We start from the raw sequence: 24912 nt of genomic DNA, 5'->3' as shown, positions 1-24912 counted from the left end.
ATGTCGGGCCGCGGGCGGCGGGGCCGCGGGCGGCGGGGGCCGGCGGGAGCGGGGCCGGAGCAGCCGGGGCCCGAGGCGGCCTGCGCCTCCCCGAGGTGGCGGCGGCGGCGGCGGCGGGGGGGAGCGGGGCGGCCCGGCGCGGGCGGGCGCTGACCGCTGTCCCCGCTGTGCCCGCAGGGTGAGGCGGTTCTGCCCGCAGTGCGGGCGCGGCGTGGAGCCCGCCTTCTGCTTCTGCCCGGCCTGCGGCGGGAGGCTGCCCCCGCCGCTGCAGCAGCAGCAGCAGGAGGAGGAGGAGACGGAGCAGACGGCGCCGGCCCCGCCGCGGCAGCAGCCCCGCAGCCCCGCGGCCTCCCCGCCGGCTCCCCCGGCCCGGGCCCTCGGCGCGGCGAGGCCCAGCTCCCGCTCGCCCCGCAAGGCGCGGCCCGGCCCGGCGGCGCCGCTGCCGGCAGACGCGGTCCTGACGGACCAGGGCGGCAGGCGGTGGAGGCTGGTGCGGCTCCTGGAGCAGGGCGGCTGCGGGCTGGTGTACGAAGGTGCTGTGGGGTCCGGGGCGGGCGGTGCCGGGAGCGGAGCGGGACGGGGCCGCGGGCGGGAGCAGCCCCCGGGCCCCGGCTTGGGCTGGGCGCCTCGCAGGGGCCGCTGCGGGCGTTGGGTGGCGGCTGTCGGGGCACCCCTAAACGGCCAGAACCCGCCGTGAGCAGGCGTTAAGGACACGGAGCTGTGGGAGCGGGGCCAGGGGAGGCCACCGAAATGCTCCGAGGGTGGCCCAGCTCTGCTGTGAGGGCAGGCTGAGAGCTGGGGGGGTTCAGCCTGGGGAGGAGGGGGCTGCGGGGAGACCTCACTGCGGCCTTGCCGTGCTTAAAGGGGGCCGACAAGAAAGGGGGGGACAGGCTTTTTAGCAGGGCCTGTAGCGACAGGACCCGGGGGGAGGGTTTGAAAGTGAAGGAGGGGAGATGCAGACTGGATAGAAGGAAGAAATTGTTTGCGCTGAGGGTGGTGAGGCACTGGCAGGGGTTGCCCAGAGCGGTGGGAGATGCCCCATCCCTGGCAACCTTCAAGGCCAGGCTGGCCGGGGCTCTGAGCCCCCTGATCTGGGTGAAGCTGTCCCTGCCCCTGGCAGGGGGATGGACGGGATGGGCTGGGAAGGGCCCTGCCAGCCCAGAGTGGTCTCTGATTCTGTGACTTCGCGGTGCAGAGGTGATGGCGCTCTGCAGGGGTCCGCCGGGATGGCGGTGACCGGCTGGCCCGGGGCTTTGGCCTCCCAGCGCTGGGCATCCCAACGCAGGCGTTGGCACTGGCGTAAGATCGAGCGGAGGCTGGGCTGCTCTGCTGTCTGACGGAATGCACATCGCTGGGGCCATACTTTCTCTTTCTGGGTTTTAGGTTCAAAACCTAAGTGCTGTCAGCACCGGTGCCGTAGGCGGTGTCAGTATTGACCAGATGTCAGCTCAGGATTCTCAGCCTGTTCTGGGGGGCCAAAGAAAGCAGCTAAATCATCTGGGCTGCTTCTCAGCTGTTCAGTGACTGCTGGTCTTTTCTCTCCAGCCTAGCTGTGCGCTTCCAAAGGGAAGGTTTCCATCTTACTCTCCACTGTTAACTTGGAAACACTGTTCAGGAGGAATTTTATCCATTAGTAAGCTTTGCCTGATATTTGGCTTTAGTTTCTTTTTAATTATTTATGCTGTTGTATAACAAAGTCTGGGTATCCACCTATGTCTTTAAAAAGATGTGATGTTAGAAAAGGAGAAAAGAAATGTTGTTATTGTAGTGGAGGGTGCTTTTTTAGAAACACCTTTTGTATGGCGAGCAGCAGATAGAGCACTCGGTCTAAGAGCAGGAGGAGGAACTACCCCAAGGCCAAGTAAGGGGTGCAAATCTTTTTGGAGGGGGAAGGCCACATATAACTCGAACGTCCATGCAGAGCAGAAGGGACTTTGGCATCTCTTACAGGCTTGACAAACTACGAAGTGAGCTGGAGGGAATGCTCAGCAAATGCATTTGGGGGTGCCTTTGAGATTCTACTAATGATTTGTTCTTTACATACCGCCTTCAAAGCACCCCACTGCTGTAGCCATGCCTAGATGCTTCTGTGACTTACGCAGAACTGCACTCAAAGCATGTCAGGGGTGCTGTGCTTCTGGAGCAAGGTAAGAATTATTTTGTAGTAATCTGGGAGGACGCTGTCGCAGAGGACGGTTTTGCAAAGAGCAAGCGAGAGAAGCAGAGGATAAGTAAAAGCCAGCTGCACAGGCTGCGTCTAATGATGCCGCTGGCACTGCACGTACCTCTTTTCTGTGCTCCTGTAACCACATCTGTTCCATCCTTCCACAGCACAGTCAGCATCTGGAACCTGTCCTCAAAAGCAAAGATACTCCCTCAAACTTGTGAGTTTTGATCTGTTTGGGTAAGGAATAGTGCATCGCGTGCTGTGTCCAGGGCCCGGCCCCTTTGGCCTGTGTGGCTAAGAGTGTCCGAGGAGCTCAGAGGAGGTGGTTGCAGGGGCTCCTCCCGGCTTAGGAGATGGATATAACTTCCTGAGAGTGTCGTGCTTGGATTTCAGTAGAAGTTGGCTCTTCCACTAAAGGTGTGAAGAAAACAGATATAAGGATTAAAAAAAGGAAAAGCCTTCGTCCCAAAGGGTTGCCTCTCTGATCCACCAAGCTCTGTAATCTGCAAAACTGAACTTGGTGGCGTCAGGTAGCGATCTGGATTCATTCATGCCAGACCTGCTTTTTTCCTGTATGGCAAGCGTGCGCATGCCCTGCTGGAGCGTGGGGAAACCGGAGAGGTTAGAACGCGGTGGCCGTGCTGAGGTGGTGTGATGAACCAGCACCGAGAGGCTCTGTAAGGCCAGTGCACACCTTTCAATCAAACAGTAATTATAGCTGGGGTTCCGAGCCAGCTCTCTAGGCACTTGCCAATAACTTGGGTTCTCCAGAAACACGCTATTTCCAGTAACAGCTCTTCTCCAGCGGAGATTCAGTTGGTTGGTTTTCAGTAGCTCACAAACCAGAGCAGGAAGACCGTTTTCTGGTCTGCTGTGGCTCTCGGGAGCTGCTTGTCTGTTGGGAGACCAGTGCTGACTGCTGGCTCTGTGGGAGACCTGGTGGTGCCCGCGCTGGAAAAATCCCTCTCCCTTTTGTCAGAGAAGAGCCATTTCAGAGGATGGAGAAGGAACACAGTGTTAATGAGAAAAGACAGCTAAGCGCCACAAAACTAGAACCAGTAGGTGGGAAACGCAACGCTCCCAGCTGCTCTGTTTTGCACCTTTGGCACCTTCTGGCGCTTTGCTCGGTAGGCTGACGGTGCAGCCCGGCCCTCGCGGTTGCAGAGGGCTGTCGAGTGTGATAGGGCACACGAGAGCATTTTGGCTCCCGGATTTGATGGCTCAGATTGGCGCACCCGACAAGGTGCAGAATAAAATATCCTCTGGAACACGGTCGTTTGTGGTGTCTGGAGCCTGCTGATCCTCCAGCTGCCTTGGCCAGTTGTGGGTAGGGCCTTTGGTATCAAACCAGCCATATATATATGCTGCCTCCTCCCACGCATAACAGCATCTGTCCTGAGTTAGCTTGCAGTATGCTGAATATACACACACACACGTAGGTGTGCGTAGGCAACGCGTACATATTGACTGTACACTCGGTGCATTTCAGGTCACTCAATAACAGCGGTAGTAAAAGGGCAGTAATGCTTGCTGATTTAAAAAGAGGGACTGTAAGGTGTCAGCGCGCTACCCAGACTTTTGAATGTCACAAATACAGACTTTCTTGTCTCCCTTTCTGACAGCTAAAATAAAATGTTACAGTTCTTTGTTGGGGCTTGCCTGTTTGCAGAAATAACCTCATCTGCCTTGTGGCTAAGGTCACCTCTGGCTCTGTTTAGAAGAATAGCTTTGGGAGCAGAGCTGGCTCGGGGTTGCCAGCGGCCTGCGGTGTCCAGGTGCTTTCAACCCACAGGCAGTTCTAAGTGGTAGCGCTGGAAACGTCCAACGTGAGACAGCCGCTCCCTTGTTCTGGGCTGATGCTCAGAGTTTATGCGGTTGGTAGGCACGGCATTAAATAGTGAACCAAAAGACCTGAGCTCTGTTCTCAGCTCTGTTGCTGATCTGGCATTTGATTTTTTTTTTTGGGGGGGGGGGGGCGGGGGGGTTGTTGCCTTCTTTAAAATGAGTAGTGAAGGTCTTGTAGCAGTCTTGCCCAAGTTTCCCTTTCTAGCAGGGCGTGTGTGGCTGAAGTAATGCTCCTCCTTCCTCTTCCCTTTAGGATGTCAAAGATGGCAAGATCTACAATGAACAGAACTTCTTCCAGCGAGCCGCGAAGGCAGGCACAGGTTGGTGCTTCTTGGAAGGGCAAGGACTAGGCTGCTTGTTAGGAAAACGCGTCCCTCTCTCATCGGTTACGTGGGTCTCTCGGAAGGCCAGGCTAGAGTCGACGGATTCACTGCTTGCTTGGTGCCAGAGTGCTGAGAAGCTTGGCCAAGAGCCTGCTCTCCCAGAAGTCTCTGTGTACCTTAGGACACTGCAGTATCGGCGTTTTGAAGCTTTCTTGCTCTGCCCACGCTTTGTTTTGATCTGGCTGGTGGCTGCTCAGCCCTGTGGCCTGACCTGCCTTGGCTCCCTCTCTGCCCCTTCCACGGGCGTTCCTGTCAGCTGCTGTCTGGTATTGACTCCGTTGACCCAAAAACCTGAGCATGAGCAAAGCTGGCCAGAAAACGTGGGCAGGTGGTTGAGCAGGGGCGATGGAGGAATTCCTGTCAAACTTGCACTTCTGGGAGGCCCCTAAAGATCTGCTTCTCCATCCCTCTCCCTCTGCCCCCTTCTTCTTCTCCCTAGCCCTAGAGCCACCACATGCCTTAGCCTGCTCCGGTATTCCCAGCGTCCTTTCTATCTTATTCTTGCCCTGCAGTGCCATGTGCATTGAGATGCCAATACCGCAGCGCAGCGGGCTGGCATTTCTGGGCCAGAATCAGTAGGAGAGAGGCTTCCCGCTGTCAGCTGCCCAGGGCAGAGCAGGCCTTCGGAGAAGGGGCGTCCCTGGCTGAGCTCCTTCCTTCTGGAGCTCCTTAGCAGCATCTGCCACACTCTGTCCTCTCCCCTTCTAGTGGAGAAGTGGAAGAAGCGGCACTCTGTGCCGTTGCTGGGAATCCCCAATTGCGTTGGCTTTGGACTGCATGCAGATAGCTACAGGTGAGGTGACTGCGGAGGGCACAGCCACGCTCTCCCGCCCACGACTGCCATCTTCCTGGGCTCTCCCTCTTCTCTCCTTGCTGCCTGCTAGTCCCTTGCTCGTTGTCCCCTCGGCTCCTAACCTTATGCTAACCTAGCACATGGTTTGCCGCTCTCATTATCCCGTTTCCTTCAGGCCTCGTGTTGCTGGTGAAGTCTTTGCTTTTGCAGCTTCTGCCCCTCAGGCCAGGGGACACCTTATTCCTGCCTTTAATGTTAACATCAAGGGGAGACTCAGACTGTACATCTGCAGCACTTGGGCTTGGCAGTGCTGGGTTAACGGTTGGACTCGATGATCTAAAAGGTCTTTTCCAATCTAAACGATTCTATGAACACACGATCAGCCTGTCTCTCCTTTTCTGTTACCAAAAGTTGAGGAAATGTTTGCCCAGGTCAGCTTGGAGTTGAAGGGGGGGGGGGTGTCTAATCCAGGGGGGTCGCTTGACAAGTGTCTGTTGCAGGGTTTCCAAATCCGGTAGGTACTGCTATGTGCTAAGCCTTTGTCTCTTGTAGGTTTTTGGTGTTCTCTGACTTAGGGCGAACTCTTCAGTCTGTCCTGAACGATGGCTTATACCTACTGAGGGAGAAGGCAGCTTTTCAGATTGTAGTCCGGCTGGTATGTAGAGAACCAGTACTTCCTAAGAGACTTTTTCAGAAAAGACGTAAAACTTTCTTCCAGATCTTTCAGCGGTGTGCTAAAGCTGATGCGGGGGGTTGGCTGGGGTCTCTAAGTAGCATCTCTCGAGCCTGTTGTAAACTTGAGTAGCATCTTTTGAGCAATATGTCACCTTGAAGGAATTTGGGGTAAGGAGAAGGGGGGAAACCTGACACGTGATGATCAGAGGCTGTGGGAGATGGTGCTTTTTGTGCTCCTCCACACAGCTGCGGGGGGCTGGGGAGGGTCCAGCTCAGCGATAGCCAGGGTGCCGAAGGAGCCTGCCTGGTTCTGATATGCTCGCCTATTCTGCTTACTCCTAGCTAGACTGCCTGGAGTACGTTCATGAGAACGAGTACGTGCATGGGGACATCACGGCTGAGAACATCTATCTGAACCCAGCAGACCTCACTCAGGTAGGGAGCGGGAGCAGCGCTGCGAGGAACGGCAGCGAAGGGGGGCTTGTGAAACGGGAGAGAGCAACGCCCGGGTTCCTGCTGCGGGGCAGGGGAGCGGTGCGGTCGGTGCGGTGCTCAGGCAGGTGCTGTGGTGCAGGATTGCAGGCTACGCTGTAGGCAGAATTCGCACCGCACGTGCGCTCAGATGCGTACTTCGTGATGTCTTCCAGGTGACCCTAGCAGGCTACTGCTTTGCCTTCCGTTACTGCCCGGGAGGGAAGCACGTGGCTCAGCGCGAAGGCAGCAGGACCCCTCATGAGGGCACGATAGAGTTTATCAGTCTGGACAGCCACAAGGGAGCGGGTGAGTCTCTGACACAAGGCAGCAGAGCTCAGCTAGAGCTGTTACTGTGGCAGTGCTCGCTGGAGCTGGGGCTCCCTGCTGGCGTTTGTTACTGCTGCTTTCCAGGCAGCCACGTGCATCTGGAACCAAGTTCCCGTTCGGGCTGTTTCCTCTTGCCTCTCCCTGGGCTGCTGTGTTGGGACTTGCCAGGTCGCTCAGCAACTGCAGCGGGAGGCGCAGGGATGCTCCTGCTCCATCTGGAGCCTTGGCTGCTGCAGGCGTGCGAGGAATAGAAAACAGGGCCGCCGCGTGCTGGCTTAGCGGGGATCTGTTTCAAGCCAGACTGGATCCCTGCCCAAAACAGATTTGCAGCAGGCTCTGCTCTGACCTTGAAGCAATGAGGGCTGGAAAGGCGTTTAAATTAGCCGGTTCCTCTCCTGGTTGGGATGTGACTCTTCTCTCCCGTTGTTCAGGCTGGGCAAATCTTCCTCCAGAGGCTGGGAGGCGATTCCTCAGCTGTGTGAGTGAGCAGGCTCCCAGAAGCATTGCTGTCCTAGAGCACATCTTGATGAAGCTCTTGCATTTCTTTATTTCTGCTCTCTAGACTTGTGCCCCTTGACGAGGCTGCCTGTTTTACAGAAGGGGCACCTCAGGCAGAGACTTCCCAGGTTGTGCAGTGAGTGCTGGGGTCCTGACTTGCCTTTGGAGCAGAGGCGCTGGCCTGGGCCTCTTCTGAGATGGCTCCCAAACTCTTTGTTTTTTCACACGTGAATCTCTCTTCCTTCCCATCAGGACCATCTCGCCGGAGTGACTTGGAATCTCTGGGCTACTGTCTTCTGAAATGGCTCTGTGGCTTCTTGCCCTGGTCTGATGAGCTGGACAAAGTAGAAACTGTGGTGGAAAAGAAGGAAAAGTAGGAGAAATCACCTGCTCTTTGGGGAAATGCTCAGCAGAAAGCAGTGAGGGAGGTTTTTGTGACTGAAATCCCTTGGTCACAGTACACTATGGGGATGTGGGCAACTCCCACTGTAAAGGCTGAGCCTGGCCAAGGGGTGTTTGGTGAACCCTGATTTCTGCTCCATTCAGAACGTGGCCATCTGAATCCAGGCTCTTTTTTTGTCCCTGTTGCCAAAGACAGGCTGTTCCGGTGCCTGCTCCGTGGCCTCTCACCCGACAGCACTCTGCTCTGGTTATTCCAGGTACAAAGGGGACGTGCCGTGCCTTCTCCGGCTGTGCTTCAGGCAGAAATGCATTCCAGGTATGGGCTTGCTCTCTGTGCAGTGGGGTTGGGGAAGGAGGGCGGGCTGTACCTGCAGCTGGAACCTTCTCTGCTGGGGTGCTAGTCCAGGATGGCTTCCCCTGGCGACGCTGACCGAGCATTGAGTGGGCTGGCTGACAGGCTCCGCCTGTGAACAAGCCCCTTGTTTTCTTTACAGCAAAACAAGGAGGGCTGCTACCCGTTTTCTGTATTCATGAGCCTTGCCGAAGAGGCAAGTGTTCTGGTGGCTTTAAAAATGCAGTATTTGGGGCTAGAGGTCAATTCCCCATCCCGTCTTTGAGCTTCATGGTAGCCTTTGGCTTTGTGTTCCTTCCTGCAGCTGGCCAGGGCAGGTGGGTGAAGGGGCTGGGGGAGAGCAGGCCGAGGCGGCCGCTCGGCAGCTTTGTAAGGACAGCCGGCGCTGCTCTGCTGCTCCACACCCTGATCCTTGCTTTGCAGATGCCCTGCAGAGCTACCTGCAGCAAGTAATGGCACTTGAGTACGAGGAGAAGCCTGACTACGAGGCCCTGCGGCAGCTCTTCAAGAAGCCACTGGAAAAGATGAAAGCTTCAGCTTACGACTGCATGGACATCAAAATGGTGCCCTAAGTAAGTGCCGGTAGTTCAGACTGCAGCGGTACCGCTGGGAGCACAGGAGCCGCGCGGCGCTGGCGACCGGCTCGCTGCAGGCGGCGGCCAGGAGGCGAGGGCAGAGCAGGGGTCTGTGGCGTCTCCTGCTGAGACCGAGGGGCTCCTCCTGACGCGCGGCGGGCGTCCCGGCCCGTCGGCGTGCCCTGTTAAGAGATCAGCCCAGTGCTACTCAAAGCCAGGCCTAGCCTGTCTCACAGCGTGGTTCCTCAGTTCTTTCTGGGAATACTTGTCCTTGGAGGAAGCCAACAAGGGTTAACAAAGCAAAGGCTGAACAGTCTGCAGGGGGGTAGGGGTGCTAGCAAAATGCAGACTGATGCAATCTGGGCCTTTTTTTCATGTTTTTTTAAGAACTGAGGCTCTGGGCTGCATCTTTTGCTTTTCCTTTAACAGAACGTAGCTTGCAGTTCTGGTTCTGTTGCCTGGGCCTGTGGCAGTGAGCAGGGCTCTCTAGGCCCGGGTGCTGTTTTATCCATGAGGCACCGCCAAGATTGAGGCTCGATAGAGAGGCAGATCTGCTTTTAGTCTGGGGCTGCAGCAGCCAAGGCCACTGGATTAAGCAGCAAGCCCCAGGAAGGTGGAGCCAGCTCCTCATCACCTAACTTGCTCTTCCTGGGAAGGAACTGAACTGATTCACGTTCCTCTTTTGTGCCTTTTCTTCCAGATCAAGAAAACTTGCACAGGAAGAGTTCAAAGCTTTCTGCAGCGTGCAGCCTTTCCTGCAGATATTTAACTTTTACCTGCCTGTTTTAGAACTGAGAGATGTTTTTATAAGTGTTTTCTTCCAATTTTAACGTGACCTAATGCTGATTGTTGAGCTGCTGCTGCAGCAAGTTAACGTGAAGACACTCCTGCATGGCAAGTGATTGTAAGCGGGAGGTGGAGAGCTGCGATGTAGCCACCGGGAGGAGGGTGAAGCTTGGCACAGAAAAACTAAATCAGGGACTTTTTTTTTTTTTTGTAGCTACAGTGGCAGTACGTAGTTTTGTAATAAACTTTGTGGACAGGCACCCAGGGCTGCTGTTAGCTGGTTATTTGGCACGTTCGAGGCCTGGCGGTAGGCTCTTTCTGGGGCTGCCGCAGAGTTGCGGTGGTGGTCGGAGCCCCACGTTCTCCCGGCTGCTCCCGTGAGTAGCCCCCAGGCAGCCCCTCGGCACTTCACCATAGAGCTAAACTCTGACTTCACCCCCAAACATCCCGTCAGCTCCCCGAGCCCCAGGGCACTGAAGTAAGACAGGGAGCCATCTATATTAAAAAAGTTTTATAAAAAAAGTCACTACACTGTGTGTGTCTGAACTGTTGCCGTCTGCCACAGTACCTTCTAAACAAAGGAAGAGTCATGGAGTCCAGTTCCAGTGTTACATTCAGTGATATCTCCTGGAAGTCTTGTACCTTGGTATGTCAATGTTCGCCGCCTGTTTGCGGAGAGAAGGCTGGTTCCCTAACGTTCACAGGCTGAAGGAGCTTTAACCCAGGCTTGCTCGGCTGAGGTCAGTGGAGGTGGTTTCTTCAAACTGAGACTGAAGCAGCACAGATTTCATTTTTGAGAAGAAAAGCCTATGCTGCCCTCGCAAAGCAGGAGCCGGTAGCAAGGCTTAAATCGGGGCTTCTAGTGTTCAAGTGATGTGTGCTTTACTCGAGGACACGGTCGTGGAAATAGCAAGGAAGACTGGGCGAGACAAGACGTGAAGTCGAGCCGCTGGCTGGGGCGGCAGCTGCAGCAGAGGCTAACAGAGCACGGAGACCACGTCACTGTAGTACTGGGCAGGGAAGCGCTAAGGCACGCAAGGAGGATTTTTCAGGCGAGGAAAACACGGCAGCTAGGGCCTGAGGCACATGGGGTTTAAAACCATCTGAGAGGTAGGTAAAAAAGAAGCTCAGACCTGCAGTGAGCCTTCATTTACCTCTTGATTGTATCCATAAAACCTTGTATCAGTGCAGCAAATGGTATGTACATAGAAGAGGGAAGCACCAGCTGAGTGAGACAGTACCTGGCCAGAAGGAAAAGGCAGCACAACCTCAAAAAGGTCTTTCAAGTGGAAGAATTCAAGCATAGTGTTACATCCAGTAACTTGAGAACCAAAGTCAATTCCTTTCGTTTATAGCGCCAGGCCTCACAGCAAAGCAAGGGGCCCGACGCGCTCTTTCCTACCACCAAGGAGCAACTGGTGAGGTATGACAAAAATGAGCTATAAAGTTTCACATGTGGAAAAGAATCTTAATTTGCAGAGGATCAGACAATAGGGAATATTTAAAAAGGCAGCTATCAAGGAAAGAAGTGGCCCAGAAGTGAGCTACAGAATTACAAGATAGGCATAGGCAAAGGTGAGGGAAAGGGCTCTTTTTGGAGGTATTGACAATTATTCGCTATCATCCCTGTATGACTACAACAGCAATACTGTTTCCAGGAACCCTAGAAAAGTAAAGAGCATGAAGAAATCAGAGGCTTAAGAAGCCCAAGTTCACCCTTTCTTCGCTATGTTCTGCCACGTTTTTCCGCTTGACCTGCCTTCTGTCACACTTGCCCTCCCTAGGCCTAGCACAGACCGACTGCAAACGTGATTCCAGGTCGCGAGGCAGGCGCGGCTCCTTGCTGATGGCACTGCCAAGAGGCAGCGCTGAGGTAGGTTTGAGAGGTGCTCCAAGGCTGCCTTCCGCAGAAGACGTAGGACTGGCACTGTTGACGGAAGAGTAGCCCGAGCTCCCTTCCCGGTTGGGATTTCTTGGGGTGAGATATGCTGAAAGGCTGCGAGCGTCATCCAGCAGCTCGGCCTCCCTCGGTGCTGCCGCCTGCCCGGCCCACTCCACAGCCAGGTTGTCCTCGTCACTGGAGTCCTGACAGCAGTGCTCCGCGGGATCCATATAGACCACTGTCACGTCCAGGATCCCACTGGGACCGGTCACTGGGGAATGGTAAAAGAAAAAGGTTTGGTTTGATTTGGGCAGCACCAAGCAGGCATTCAGTGGAGAATTGGGCAGAAGAAACCCCAAGCAAGAGCATAATTCGGGTCAGTGGCACCCTGGCTTGTATCAGGAACGGTGTGGCCAGCAGGAGCAGGGAGGTGATGGTGCCCCTGCGCTGGGCACTGGTGAGGCCGCCCCTCGAATGCTGTGCTCAGCGCTGGGCCCCGCACCCCAAGGCGGCCATGGAGGGGCTGGAGCGTGGCCAGAGCAGGGCAGCGAGGCTGGGGCAGGGGCTGGAGCACAAGGCTGGGGAGGAGCGGCTGGGGGAGCTGGGGGGGCTCAGCCTGGAGAAGAGGAGGCTGAGGGGAGCCCTCATCGCTCTCTGCAACGGCCTGAAAGGAGGCTGGAGCCGGGGGGGTCGGTCTCTGCTCCCCAGGAACAAGCGATGGGACGAGAGGGAACGGCCTCAAGCTGCGCCAGGGCAGGTTTGGGTTGGGTATTGGGAAAAACTTCTTCCCCCAAAGGGCTGTCAGGGCCTGGCCCAGGCTGCCCAGGGCAGGGGCTGAGTCCCCATCCCTGGGGGGATTTAAAAGCCGGGGAGATGTGGTGCTGAGGGACATGGGTTAGTGGTGGCCTTGGCAGTGCTGGGTTAACGGTTGGACTCGATGATCTTAAGGGTCTTTTCCAACCTTAACGATTCTGTGATTCTATAAACCTTATGTCTACTTACACATGGAGGGGAGGGTAGAGCACTAAGTTCACCCTCAGTTAAAGCAGTAACCTTTCCCCCCTCAGACTGGTTGCATGTTTAGAAAACGAACAGCCAGTCCCAGCATCAGCAAACAAACAGATAATACAGTGTTTCTGACACTGGGCCATTCATCACTTCTGGTCCGCTATCGGCGGTATCTGAAAACAGTCTCACTGTGAAACGCTAAGCAGCTACAAACCCCTTCGTCATGTTCTGAAGCAGTACAGAGAAAGAGAACAGATAGATACCTCTAAAAGAGTTTAACAGTTACAACCCCTGGGAAAGGGGAGAGTTTTTCCAACTGGTCTTCAGCTGAAAGTTCAGGCTTCTGTTGCCTGAGAAACAGTTTTAAGCAAAGATGAAAAGACAGTTTCAATTCTCTCCTCTGCTTTTTATAAGGAGAATAAAACCCTCACCATCTCCATCTCTCTCGCCTTCACTTTCCTGATCACCTTCATAACCGGAGCAGGAATCTAAACTCCAGTCTAGGAAGTTATCTAGCAGACTTTCTTCCTGGGTGGATAGCTCTGCTGTGGGCGTAGTCACAAAGCTGCCTCTGTCGTCCTGAATGCTGTCCTCCCTCCTCCTGCAGCAAGAAAATCCAGAAGTCACGCATTAAAAGCCACGTCTTCTTTTCCGGCTCTTTTAATAGGTATGTCAAAGTAATTAGAGAAAAACTGATCATAGTTAAGGATGAAGCCTCAGGATGCCAGAGGGGAGGCAAGGCTCACGCTAATCGTCAGGGACATTTACGGTGACGAGTTATACTAGCCTTTTAGGTCTCTTTCCAGAGGGAGAGCTAAGGAAAGTCTGAATTTCCACCACGTTCGTGTGCAAGGGACTGGGCTCCGGGTCCTCCTGTTTCACACCCAGCAACGAACAGAGCTGGCTGTAACTCATCATCTGAAAAAACCAAAGAGCCAGTAAGAATTAGACCGTAGGATTCTCAGAAGGAGTAAACAGCCAGGAGGAGGCTATTTATTTTCTAGGAGACATCTATCCCAGCGAGTTCTTCCCACAGGTACTCAAACAGAGCAGTTACAGTCTCTGCAGATCAAGTTTAAAACTACCACTTTATTTAGAGATTCTCTCCTCCAAAAGTCTAAAGTTAGAACCCGCTTCCCATTATGTGAAGTTTACCACATCCTGCCATACAGTAGCTTTGGCGCCAGCCAGCAGCCATGAAGACAAAGAGCCAACTCACCTTTTCTTTGCCTATTTCTTCATAACGCTCATCTTCAAATCGCTGTTTCACTGCGGTTAAGGACACCTGCCTATAATCCTTTGGGACATCGTCATGGAAACTGGAAAGAAAGATTAAAGCCCTGATCTTAGAATGGATTATATGAAACTATGCTAATGAAACCTGCCAGGTGAAGTACTTTCCCTCTGTCCGTCTCAGCTCTGTGCTAAGGAAGGCTGTGTGCCAGCAGAGCTGCTAAGCAGCTACCCAGGACACTTGGTTTCTAAGCATATGAGCATCGAATTCCTTTTTCTGTTCCTCGAGGTAAACAAGATATTTGCCTGGTACTCTTTAAAAAATGAGCTACTTTTGCTGGAACTCCTCCCAGAGCTCACCAATAAGCCAGTTGCAGTCTTCTGAAAGTAGGGCTGTTGAGGAGCATCACATTGTCTGTAACCCAGGGCCACTACCAGTTGCGAGCAGCAGCATCGCTGTCCCCGATCCGGCCCCCAGGCCTTACTGCCTGCTGCAGTTTCCCAAAGCCCCGTCCTTCCCTGGGAAGGGCTGGCTGCGGGTGCAGCATGTCTGCAAGAGCTGGAATCCGAGTACTCGTGTGCCCGCCCAGAAGAGTTCCAAAACTATTACCACTTTTGGTGGAGGCTTAGCACGCAGGGCAACAGGTCTTCAAGAGAGAAACCGGTGCACTCGGAGAGCTGGCTGGTCCAGGGGTGTGCTGGAGAAGAGAACACGTATTACCATTCCACGAAGCTTGGTAGTTCGGTAATCACAGATTTTTTTCTTTTTCTGGGATAAAGACCACGATCCCTACAAGCTTATGCCTGCAGACAGTTCGTTCAAGTCTACCGCTAGCTTCAAGGACAGGTTTACCTGCCAAAGTGCAGTTCTACTTAAGTACAGAAATCTTCAGTCTCATTTAAACACAAAGCTTGCGCAGCCTGATGCCAATACTCTTGTTCCTCACAGCTATTAAGCGGCAAAATAGACTGAACTCGGCCCTTCCTGATGAAGTTTTATACCTGTCCCCCTCTTCCCCCCCAGGCGACTGGGACATCTTGCCTAAAGACAAAGCAACACACAAACCAAAGCTCCCTCCCTGACGCACCCTGCTGCCGCCCGCGGAAGAGCCTGCTCCTCACCTTGCCTGTGTAGTATCTTGGCCAGCAGCAGCGCCGCAGCAGCCAGCCGAGCCGGGGAATACACACAAAGGCTCGTGTTTAAGAGGGACAGCTCACAAATGAAGCTGTAGAGGTGAAGGGTTCTTCTCTCCAGTGAGACTACATTTGACAATACTTCTTTGTAGTCCACAATGGTCGGTATCTAGTGCGTAAAGCAGAACAGAGGTTGGCAATACAAGATAAGCACCACGTATCTAGAGCAGTTGTTTCTTTTTCTTTGCTGTTTTCTTTGCATTAGGGGTTTTTTTTGTTTGTTTGTTTGTTTCTTTTAACAGCTACACTGACATTGAAACATTCTCTAGTGAAAGAATAAATGGCCTCTTAAGCTTTAATCTCTGCAGAAAGGCAGAGGGGTTTGCATCTGCATGCTCAGAAATGTGTGTGGTCTCCACAGCTGATGGCGAACGCTCGCATAAAACCGCAACATCTCGGGTAAGGAGAAGTGCTAACTACGATAGCCTGACTTCAGCAGCAGCCCCAGGGGTGAAATATTCCATCCACTTTCCAAACTCACCCGTATCTTTCCTTCTAGGGCAGAAATGATCTCACCCATCATTCTGACCAGGTCTTCGTATTTGTACGTGTTGTCTGTTAGCCACACAGCTTCCCGTATTGTCAAGATCTCTTTGCTGATGAAACTGCAATATTAAATATTATTAGCAGTTAACCCCAGAAGAAAGGGAATTTCTGCACCTGTGCACTGCTGGCTTTGGGGCAGACGAACACACCCAAGATGACCGAAGAGTTAAACAACTTTCTAAGGTACTTTCACAGGTACAGACCAGGAAAGAACGAACAGCAGCTCTTCAGTTATTTCGCCTTTAAGCTGGAACCACCTACTAGAACATTCCCAGTTCCTCATTTATGAAACCTCTCCTAGGTTAAGACGCAAGATATTAAGGGAACTAACACAAAAGAATAATTCTCCACCACACCATGCTCTTCATCTGAGCGTCCCAGACTGAACCAGGTAACAGCCCTGCTGCAGTTGTTCCTTACAGGGTTGCTCAGGCTAACGTGCCATGAAAGACTAATTGCTGCTGCTGCATTTAGTCCAATCCACCACTATGGAGTTTTTTTTCATATTCAAAAACATGTTCAAGAAATAACATTTTGTGTCTCATTTGCAGGGATTGTGAGTTTTTGTATGCGAACACAGCTCAAGCAGCAGTCAATGTAGAAGGAAGCCAAAGATTTTTTCTAGTATTACTATTAGCAAGGGGAAAAACAGCTTGAGCTGCAGCAATTAATTGGAATGATCACAACAACCACCTCTGTTCACCAGTCAGAGCCCCTACCGTGTGCAAATGACCATGCAGGCTATTCCCAAAAGTTGTAGTCGAGCCCGAGGTACAGGTCTCAGCTTCAAATAGCGATCCACGCATCCCACTGTCATGTGAAGGCACAGGCTAGAAAAGTCTTTCATGGTAGCCACTTCTACCAGCCAGTCGATCAGGATGTACCTAGACAGGAAAGAGAGACAACCGGCGCAGTTAGACGCCATCCAGCCTGTGCCGAGCGCCCTCCCCACCCCTAGTTCCCGAGTCCCTTCTCCACTCAAAAGTTCCAACCAAGAAATTCAACCACAAGGATTTTCAGAATAATGACACGTTGCACCGAGACAAGGATTTGCAACCAGAGGTCTGGTATCCTCTGAAGGGTCAACGGCCTTCTGAAGCTGTCTGTGAAGTGGAATTAGAAGCTAACCTGTAATTAATAGGCACTTGCACAAGGAAAGGGGTAGGGCATATCAGTTTGGAGGCTAAAGGCCACCTAAGATAAGTGGAGAGTAACTATGCCTCTGACAAGTCAAACAGCGCCTCTAGTTCTTGAGGGGCTTGTTAGTCTTGACAGATGCAACACCTTACACTCCTCATTCCAGTTCTTCATCGGGGCTTGAAATCAGGGCTCCAATACTTCCTCCTTGCAAAAGGTCACGTGTTTCTCCGATTGTACATAGCGCATCACAGAAAAGTAAAAGATGCCGTCTTCCAACAGACCTCGTTCTAGATTTGTTTCCCCTCTACAGATGTAGAGGGAAATAGGCGTTGGTTTCTGCTGTGTGCCCTGACTCCCAGATGCGAGCTTTTACCTCATTGTTTCATTCATTCCTTTCTGCACAGTGAAGATACTTTGCTTGCTGATAGGAAGGGAAGCTTGAAAGATTTGAGACACCATTTCACTGGAAGATTTTGCTTCTAATCCTAGTTGGTTTCCAGTCCCACAAGCTTTGGCTAAAGCTATCTGTAGTGGAGAGAACACGAAAGAAAGTTGTTTTGTTTGGGGTTTTTTTTTTGGCTTTTTTTTATCAAACGCAAATTAAAGCGGCACAGGATGGTCCTGTAATTTTCCTGCTGAAAACAGAGCGAACACAACAAACTACTCGAAAGGTAACAGAAGCGGTAGCTCTTAGGGTGGCTGAAATGCTGGACACCCGCATTATTTGGGGGTAGGCTTTTAAGTCCATCAAAAGACGCATCCTTACTCGGATTGTAGCACAGACATGCAGTATTTTCCAGAAGAGGGGCATCTGCAGAGTAAATACACACACGCATATATAGATATTATTCGGCGATTTTGACCCTGCTTCTGAAGAGAGGAGTCTAAGCCTACAATGACAGCATAGCAAAGACTGAATGAAAACAGTTTTCCTGGGAAAAGTCAAGTCTTACCTGTGCTTCCCAGCAGCCCTTCGCTGCATAGTCCCGTAGCTTCCTGAGACTTTGGAGGTATCTGCCAGGATCAGACATCTACAGAGAGGAATGTAAACAGATTTCAAAAACCATGACCTTTACACAACGAACAGAAGGACTGTAGTACTAATATCCAGAGGAAAACCACTGCCTGCGGGTACATCTATTATTTCAGCAACCAGTCTGTTCCTCATCGTGATGACAACGTTGGTTTTAAGAAACTTTCTTCAGTGCTTGCCCAAGGTCTCAGAGGAAGCGAGACAGGTCACTCGGGATTCCAGCGCGGGGGCCTTGGCAGATTTATTCACGACGAGGCAGGCAGCCTCCCCGCTCCCGCGTGCGCCATACGGTCGCTGGCCAGCAGCGCCTATACCTTTAGCAGGGGTAGCATAAAGGAACTTCTGCTTGCACCTCGGCTACAACTGCTCGCAGACTCAATTACTTGAAACACCGAGGCAGACACCAAAGCTCGTTTGAGAGAGTTCTTAGCGCTCTCCTTGTTTATGAAGAAGTTAAGCTCCGAGGAACAGCAGTTTCTTTCTGCGTATGTTCATTGCACATAACAGAGGTCCAGAAGTTACAGTGAAAAAGTTGTTTTAAGACAAAAAAATACTACTTACAGCAGCCTTTCTGTTACTTTCCCAAAGGAGGTAGGAGCTGTTTAAACAACCCTGCTTTGAAGATTCTTCAAACATTTCAAGGGATTCTTTTCTTTTTTCTTCATCCTAAGAACAAAAGGCATGACGGTATTTTTGCTGCCCAGCCTCGCTCACTAGACAAAAGCTCTTTGGCTTGCTTGCCACTGAAGGGTTTGGGTTTTTTGATATGCGTTGTGACCGGAATGCTTCCTTTGAGACCTGAACACACCGCAAGCCCATGATCAAGCCAAAATTCATTTCACTGTCTGTAATATTCAACAAGCTAAGTTGGTAATGTTCCTTTAAACAACCAGTACATTAAACTCGTGAGAACAGAAATTCCTAGGCCACTCGAGGAATAAGAGCATTTGGCTGATTTTATGTTTAAATCAAGGTAAACAGCATTAGCATTACCAAAAAAGTACCCAAACACATCAAATCAGAAACACTGCTCACCTCAAAGAGACTCAAGACCTTAGCCAAGCAGTGGAGAATAGATCCCTTTTGAGCCTGAAGAAAGCATTAAGATAAAGCGTTGTTACAGATAAACACAGAACAATAGCAATTTTTGCTAGTAATTCCAGACTACAATTTTGTTTGCCTTTCAGTCATTCCTCCCCCTTGCTTTTCTCCATGTTTTGTTATCTTTGAGACAGTACTGAATCTCTCAGAAGAGACAGCACAGGCTGCTGGCACTCATGGTATACCAGGTGTAGCTTGGCAGTAAATTCATTAAAATGATTGATCCTCAGTCATTTAAGCAACAAGAGCACAGGAGCTCCTTGGGGAAGCAAAGGTATTTTTTCCAAAATAACTAGATGCAGCTACTAGCCTATGCTAAAGTCAAGGGCAGAAAGAAATCTTACTTTCTCCAACTGACACTCTGCTTTGAGACTCTCATAGACCACAGCTTTACAGCAGCTTCCACTCAAGGACCAGGGAGGACGGATAAAAAGCCAGATAAACGGGGCTGCGCACGCATTCAACCGCTCCGCCAGACTGAAGAAATGAGATGCCTTTAACCCATTCACTTCTGCACGACCCTCGTCGGAGATGGACACTGAACAACAACAAAAAAAAGCCAGAAATGGTTTTGAGTTTATTCACAACGCTTGGCATTTAGTCAGGCCAAGCAGGCGACAGGATACAACCAGGAAAAGGTTGAACAGTGTCTTCCCTTTAGAGCCTTAAAAATCACGGAGATGGCGAAAGAAGAAAAATCTTACTACAATCAGTCTTTAGGAACAGATCACCCTAAGCTGGGGCGGGAGGGGCGTTCTGCACATACCAACGCTCAAAGCAGCGTTGATTCCTGTCAGCGTACAAACAAATCGGTATGCGAGTCACCTGCCTTGCCAGCACCTTCTGCAAGGAGGCTCCCCCGTCAACTGTCAGCACCTTTTGGTACATCTGTCAGTCTGATCTGTCCCTATAAGTAAGCCTTTAGCTCAGCTGTATTTCCTTCTGTCGTGCCACCTTCCCCAAAGACCCGAGTACGAGCTTCCACACTTACAGCCTTCATTGTACAGGTACGCTATCCCCAGCTTCACAGCAGCTTCAAAGTTACCCCTTTCAGCAGCCCTGAGGGGGAAACAGAGAAGATACTCGAGGTTGAAATCGGGAGGCGCTTCCAGGCCCACATCCTCAAACCAGTTACTTCAGTGGAGGCCAGGCTGTGAATCTGGTGATCACCAACCGTGAATCTGGTGATCACCAACCATGAGCATATCTGCTTTCACTACAGAAGCTAAACATCAGTTATGCTGCGGCTTTTCTTGCTGCAGCCCTTTCGTATCCCAATGTCCGGGGTAATTTGGCAATTCACAGGAACTGTTTCCCATTCCCATGCTACATCCCCAAGGCCAGAATGCAATACCACGCTTTGGTACTTGTACCCTTCAGGACAGGCATCAAGCCCTTGTGCTCCTCCCTTCCAGACCGATGTGCACATAATAGTCTTCTTCAGAAAAAACGTAACGCATGCATCAAAGAAGGAATAGTCAGAAGCAAAACAATTATCATGACATTTAAACTGACAGATCCCCTTCAAATCAGATGGATAAAAAGACACTTTTTAAGCAGATTTATTATTACCCTTTCAAACTGCACTCGTTTTAATACTGAAATTTACCCATTTTTTCAATACACTGGTTTGCACAAGAAGTGACCAAACCAACTCAGAAATACGGTCATGCTCTCGAGCCTCTGATTTCACTTGCACATTCATATGGAAGTACCACTGACAGATTTTAGTTTATGTGCTATGTTCCCATATGGAATATTAATGCCCTTAAAGAGAAATCACTTTGGTATCTGCAATGGGCCCTGCTCCAGTTAGAGACAGCAGTTAGAAGCTGCAGCTTAGACATGAAATCAACACTTCTTCATCACCCTAAGCAAAGACTTCCACAAAAAGGGAAAGCCCGATCCCCCGGTTACAGTGAGGACAGATTCGAATTGCATATCCACCTTCCAACAGCCTCTGCTACAGTGTCAGACAAACGTGATTCTCAAAGCTTACCTTTCAAACATCTTCAGATTGTTTGGAGAAGGCCATATTTCTTGGAAACTTGCACACGCCCAAACACTAGCATGATTATCCACAAGGTACTTAAGATGCGAGTGCACCTGTAAGGGGGGAGGGTAAAATAACAATTACTAAAATAAAGGGACAAACAGAAAAATAGTTCTTTGCAAACTAATTTTAGATAGGTAAGTAATTAATTGCAAGTTAATCGTAACTTGTTACCTGCCTAATCATCATTAAGGCAAGAGATGCCAAACCAAACTCATTTGTTCAGCCATGGTGATCTAGCAGGACAATTCCCACCAAAAATGTACAGAGAGCACTCAAATACTACTGCTAATCTTCTTAAGCTTGAGTACTGAGAAATAAAACTGCTACTGGGAGAGCAAAAATCTCATTAATTACTGCATGTATTCTTTGGTTTTCTTCAGGTTTACTCTGACACGAGAAGCCAGCCTTTTCCACGTGCAGTCCTGGCTCCTAATGGCAGAGAGAAGCCACGGCGCATGGCAGAGGGGAAGCAGTAGCAGACTCACAGCTCTGACCGAGAGGATGTCCTCGGCGGGAAGGCCTTTCAGAACGTGAAAAAGAACATCTTCGGGCAGACTTAACAACGTCAGGACTCGAGGCCGTTTTCTTATCCTTCGCTTTGAAGGGAAGGAAAAACACCTGGAACATCTACAGTGAATCACTGGAAAACAAAAACATGGGACACCTCAGTTAGTGATGGAACAGCATGAGGAAAAAAGGCGCCACAGAGCGTACGCGTGCACGAACACGTCTTTACTTGAGTACCTATTTACTGAAGCATAGGACACTTCTTAAAACATCTTAATCATAGAGACATTTAGCATGTGTCCTGTAACGCTGTAAGACTAAGCCACAAAGTAGTGAGTGACTCGTTCAGTTTAGTCACCTAAGCTCAGAGCTCAGCAGAGATGGCTCATGCTCAAGTCCTCTTCACTGAGGAGAACCCCTCCATGCCCTAACTTTATCATTTGACTGTGTTTAACTAAACTGTCACTACTACAACTTCATTTACCTCCATTTACTTTCCCTTCTCAGCTGATAGCAGTCCTTGGAATGTGACCAGAGAGGTGAGGAAGTTAAGACCCACCAAACCAGCTCAAGACAAAAGCCCATCTTTCCAAGCAGCCGGTTGCTGCCATGGGTGCTCATGGAAGACCCCCAAGAACCAGGAGGCCTTTTGTTCAAGTGTCAGCACCTTGTAGCATTCACAGACTAAGGCATCGCCATCATAGAATCGCTGAATCGTTTAGGTTGGAAAAGACCTTTAAGATCACCAAGTCCAACCATTAACCCAGCACTGCCAAGGCCACCGCTACATGGAATCATAGAGTCATTAAGGTTGGAAAAGACCTCGGAGATCATCGAGTCCAACCGTTAACCTGACTGCCAGGTCCACATCTTCTGTTCCTTGTTAAGACAAGGTTTACTGTCGCTGCATTCACCGAGACTCTCTACAACGGCCTGAAAGGAGGTTGTAGCGAGGCGGGGGTCGGTCTCTTCTCCCCAGGAACAAGCGATGGGACGAGAGGGAACGGCCTCAAGCTGCGCCAGGGCAGGTTTGGGTTGGGTATGGGGAAAAACTTCTTCCCCCAAAGGGCTGTCAGGGCCTGGCCCAGGCTGCCCAGGGCAGGGGCTGAGTCCCCATCCCTGGGGGGATTTAAAAGAAGGGCAGACGTGGTACTCGAGGACATGGTTTAGTGGTGGGCTTGGCAGTGCTGGGTTAACGGTTGGACTCGATGATCTTAAGGGTCTTTTCCAACCTTAACAATTCTGTGATTCTATGAGAGAGGAAAACGATCTAACACATAAGGCAAAATCAAAAAGAGCACATGAGTACTGCTTGCTGGTAGAGACTCCTGCTCCACAGTAGAAGGCCAGGCCCCTTCCCATCCCCTGGGGACAGCGCAGCGTTTGGGCTGCTGCTAAGAGCCTGGCCCCCGCCTGCACTCAGGAGCCCCAACACCCTCAGCAGTCGGACTAACAAATGGCAGAAATTCAAATCCGTGAAAGGTGCCAGGAGGTAAAAAAAGGACATTCCCCACCGCCAGCCTGCAAGTGGGAGCAAAGGATCACCCTCGCAGAGCGGTGCTTGGGTAGGAGGACCCGAACCGGTCCCAGCTCACGCTGCACCTTTCAGAGCCCTGCCATGCAACAGCGGAGATGCCAGCGCTGCTCCTTTCCCACGTCAGCCTCTCGTAGCTCTCAGGAGCACTCCACGCAAGCAAGAGAGGCCCATTTCTGAGCGAGAAAAAGGCTGAACATTTTCTTTGCAGACATGAGGGCTCAAAAAAATAAATTCTGAAGTGAAAGCTTGAGTCCCATAAATTAAAGGGCCATGTAAGGGCCTTTGTCTTTATTACAGAAAATTTCTTGGTTGTGTTTTCCAAATCTAGTTCAAATCTTATACAAAGAGATTATACTTGGGAAATGTATTTACCGGCTTTTTTCTAAAAGAGTTTAATAAAAGACACAGACTCCGCTAGAGAGCCCAATACTGTGCAGTATGCACATGCTAGGATTGCTTACCTTATTTTCACTAGCTCATTATTAGTTTGAATATTTTTTGACATAAATGAAAACAGTAGAGTCAAAGGAGTAGTGTAATACCTATACCAAACCACCCCATGTTATCTACGAAGTGAACCGAGTCAGAGCTGTGTACTCTCGCTAGATTACAGGGTCAAAGGCATAAGCTGAGAGAAAGAGGCAGCTCTCCAGTTCTTCTTTTACAATGAAAGCAGAAGGTGGCTGAAAAGTCAGGGTGAGGACAGAGAATTTTAATTAGGCAAAAATTTTTCTCCATTAATATTTTTTCCCCTTTTGCCTGCTCTTCTACTTTAGGTGTTTAACATCTCCCGGTTATAACCTGACATATGGAAAGCCTCGTGATCTCACACTAATGTCCAGTCCTTCACACGGAACTTCAGTGAGAGACCGGAGAAGCAACGCATTGCGTTTCTCTTTGAGAAGATAAGAGCAACAGCTCTTTCCAGCTGCAGAGGCAGTGAATGGCAAAACCATACAGACTGGCCAGTTACAGCCCCGTCTCTCCCTGAGCAGGTCAGCCCACGGGACCGGGATGCGTCCAGACTTACAGAACGGATAGCCAATGCAAAGTTTACAGACAGTTTGTTCAAAGCAAAGTTGCTGCATCAGGCTCAGTTACTTAATACAGGTTTTTCAGTTTGCAAAGGGAAGGTTAGCTGGATTTTCAGCAGGATCCTTAAGAGGAGCCTGCAGATTCCTCAGGGATCCACGAGCCATGGCTACCACTGTGCTCATAGCGGTTTTTCTGTTCATATATGCTATGAACGTCCTTAGCACTTCAGGTTTAGCGAAATGAACCAGCAGCCTGATGTAAAATAGCATCCAATGTCTCACCAGTAGCACGTACCTACCTGTTACCTATTCCCATGAAAATAAAAACTTTTTGATGTGCGCAGGGCAGAATGCTGCTATCCTTCCCATCCTCATCCCCCCTCTGGTGAAAACTTCAGCAGTATTATTGCCATGAAAAAGAAACGGACTCTATGCTGGCGTGCCAATTAAACCTGTCTGATCGTCTGAATGACGGGGGAGCACGGGGCACTTGGGCAGCTCCGGGAAGAGGAAAACTCGATTTCAAAAGACAGGAAGCCGCACAGGGAAATCTTCAATTTGCTGCTTCACACAATCGGAGTGGTTGAGGGTGGGAGAGACCCCTGGAGCCCACCCAGCCCAACCGCCCTGCCCAAGCGGGGCTGGCTACAGCGGCCTGCGCAGGACCGCGTCCCCGGGGACGGAGACCCCGCAACCGCTCCGGGCAGCGACCTGTGCCACCCTCCCAGTAAAAAACCCTTTTTACGTTTGAATGGGGTTCCCCCCATGTCAATCTGCACCCAGAAGACGTCTTAGATGTTCCTCCGCATACAGTCCACGTTTCTTAACACCTGGCTTCGAAGGCAGCAGGGCAGGAGCGCTCGGACACGTCCGCCAGCTACAGCTACCGTCAGAGCGGGAAAGGAGCGGCCTCGGGCAGGGCCCCGCGCCCCGGCGGGCAGCGCCCCGCGGGCCGTTGCCGCCGGCGGAGCCGTCCCTGAAGCGGGAGGCCCCGGGCAGCCGCCGCCCGGCCTGGCCGTGCCCCCCCGGGCCCCCCGCCCGGCCCGCACCGCCCCCCGCCGCCGTTTGAATTTCGGCGCGCAGCCGCCAGGGCCCCGCCGCCGCCGGCCCCCGCGGCCGTTGCCGGCCCCGGCGGCCCCTCAGGCACCGGCGGGAGTCGCGGCGGTGCCCGGCCGGGACCCGCAACCCCGGGGCGCGGCCCTCCCGCCCCCAGCGCCCTCAGAGCCCCCTCAGGGGGAGCCCGCGGCGGGGCGGGGGGAGAGGCGGCGGCCGAGCCCCTCGGAGCTGCGGGGCAGGGAGGAAAAGGGACGAAGCGGCGCCCGCGGGGCCCGCAGGCCCGGCCCGCACTCACCGCCCGCCTTCAT

At 51.7% G+C, this 24912-nt stretch overlaps 2 protein-coding genes across 3 annotated transcripts; one reads left to right on the top strand and one right to left on the bottom strand.

The window, feature by feature from the left end:
- On the top strand, window positions 1–15211 carry VRK3 (VRK serine/threonine kinase 3; the record flags this gene model as incomplete). 2 transcript variants are annotated; one of them, XR_014228300.1, is made up of 13 exons in its annotated part: window positions 1–95; window positions 178–533; window positions 2332–2384; window positions 4266–4332; window positions 5104–5188; window positions 5741–5843; window positions 6206–6298; window positions 6511–6643; window positions 7415–7535; window positions 7822–7880; window positions 8340–8488; window positions 14837–14993; window positions 15094–15211. XR_014228300.1 is itself a non-coding variant. In XM_082313297.1 (12 exons), the coding sequence occupies 11 exons, from the start codon at window positions 1–3 to the stop codon at window positions 8486–8488; spliced, it is 1314 nt and encodes a 437-aa protein (XP_082169423.1). In that variant the 3' UTR covers window positions 9192–10422. The 2 variants fall into 2 exon arrangements, 1 of the variants encoding a protein (XP_082169423.1); XM_082313297.1 differs by lacking the exons at window positions 14837–14993; window positions 15094–15211 and adding an exon at window positions 9192–10422.
- CCNF (cyclin F) lies at window positions 10573–24912 on the bottom strand (the record flags this gene model as incomplete). Its single annotated transcript, XM_082313605.1, has 17 exons — window positions 10573–11430; window positions 12599–12768; window positions 12955–13085; window positions 13387–13486; window positions 14011–14098; window positions 14523–14703; window positions 15076–15199; window positions 15860–16024; window positions 16654–16805; window positions 17234–17311; window positions 17875–17979; window positions 18349–18402; window positions 18759–18952; window positions 19406–19473; window positions 20414–20520; window positions 20956–21134; window positions 24900–24912. The coding sequence occupies 17 exons, from the start codon at window positions 24910–24912 to the stop codon at window positions 10967–10969; spliced, it is 2373 nt and encodes a 790-aa protein (XP_082169731.1). The 3' UTR covers window positions 10573–10966.

Source organism: Platalea leucorodia (genome assembly GCF_965183815.1).
Source record: "Platalea leucorodia genome assembly, chromosome: 5".
In the NCBI taxonomy this organism is placed as follows: domain Eukaryota; kingdom Metazoa; phylum Chordata; class Aves; order Pelecaniformes; family Threskiornithidae; genus Platalea; species Platalea leucorodia.
The sequence above is the reverse complement of the archived record's forward strand: the minus strand, read 5'-3'. Positions and strand labels throughout refer to the sequence as shown.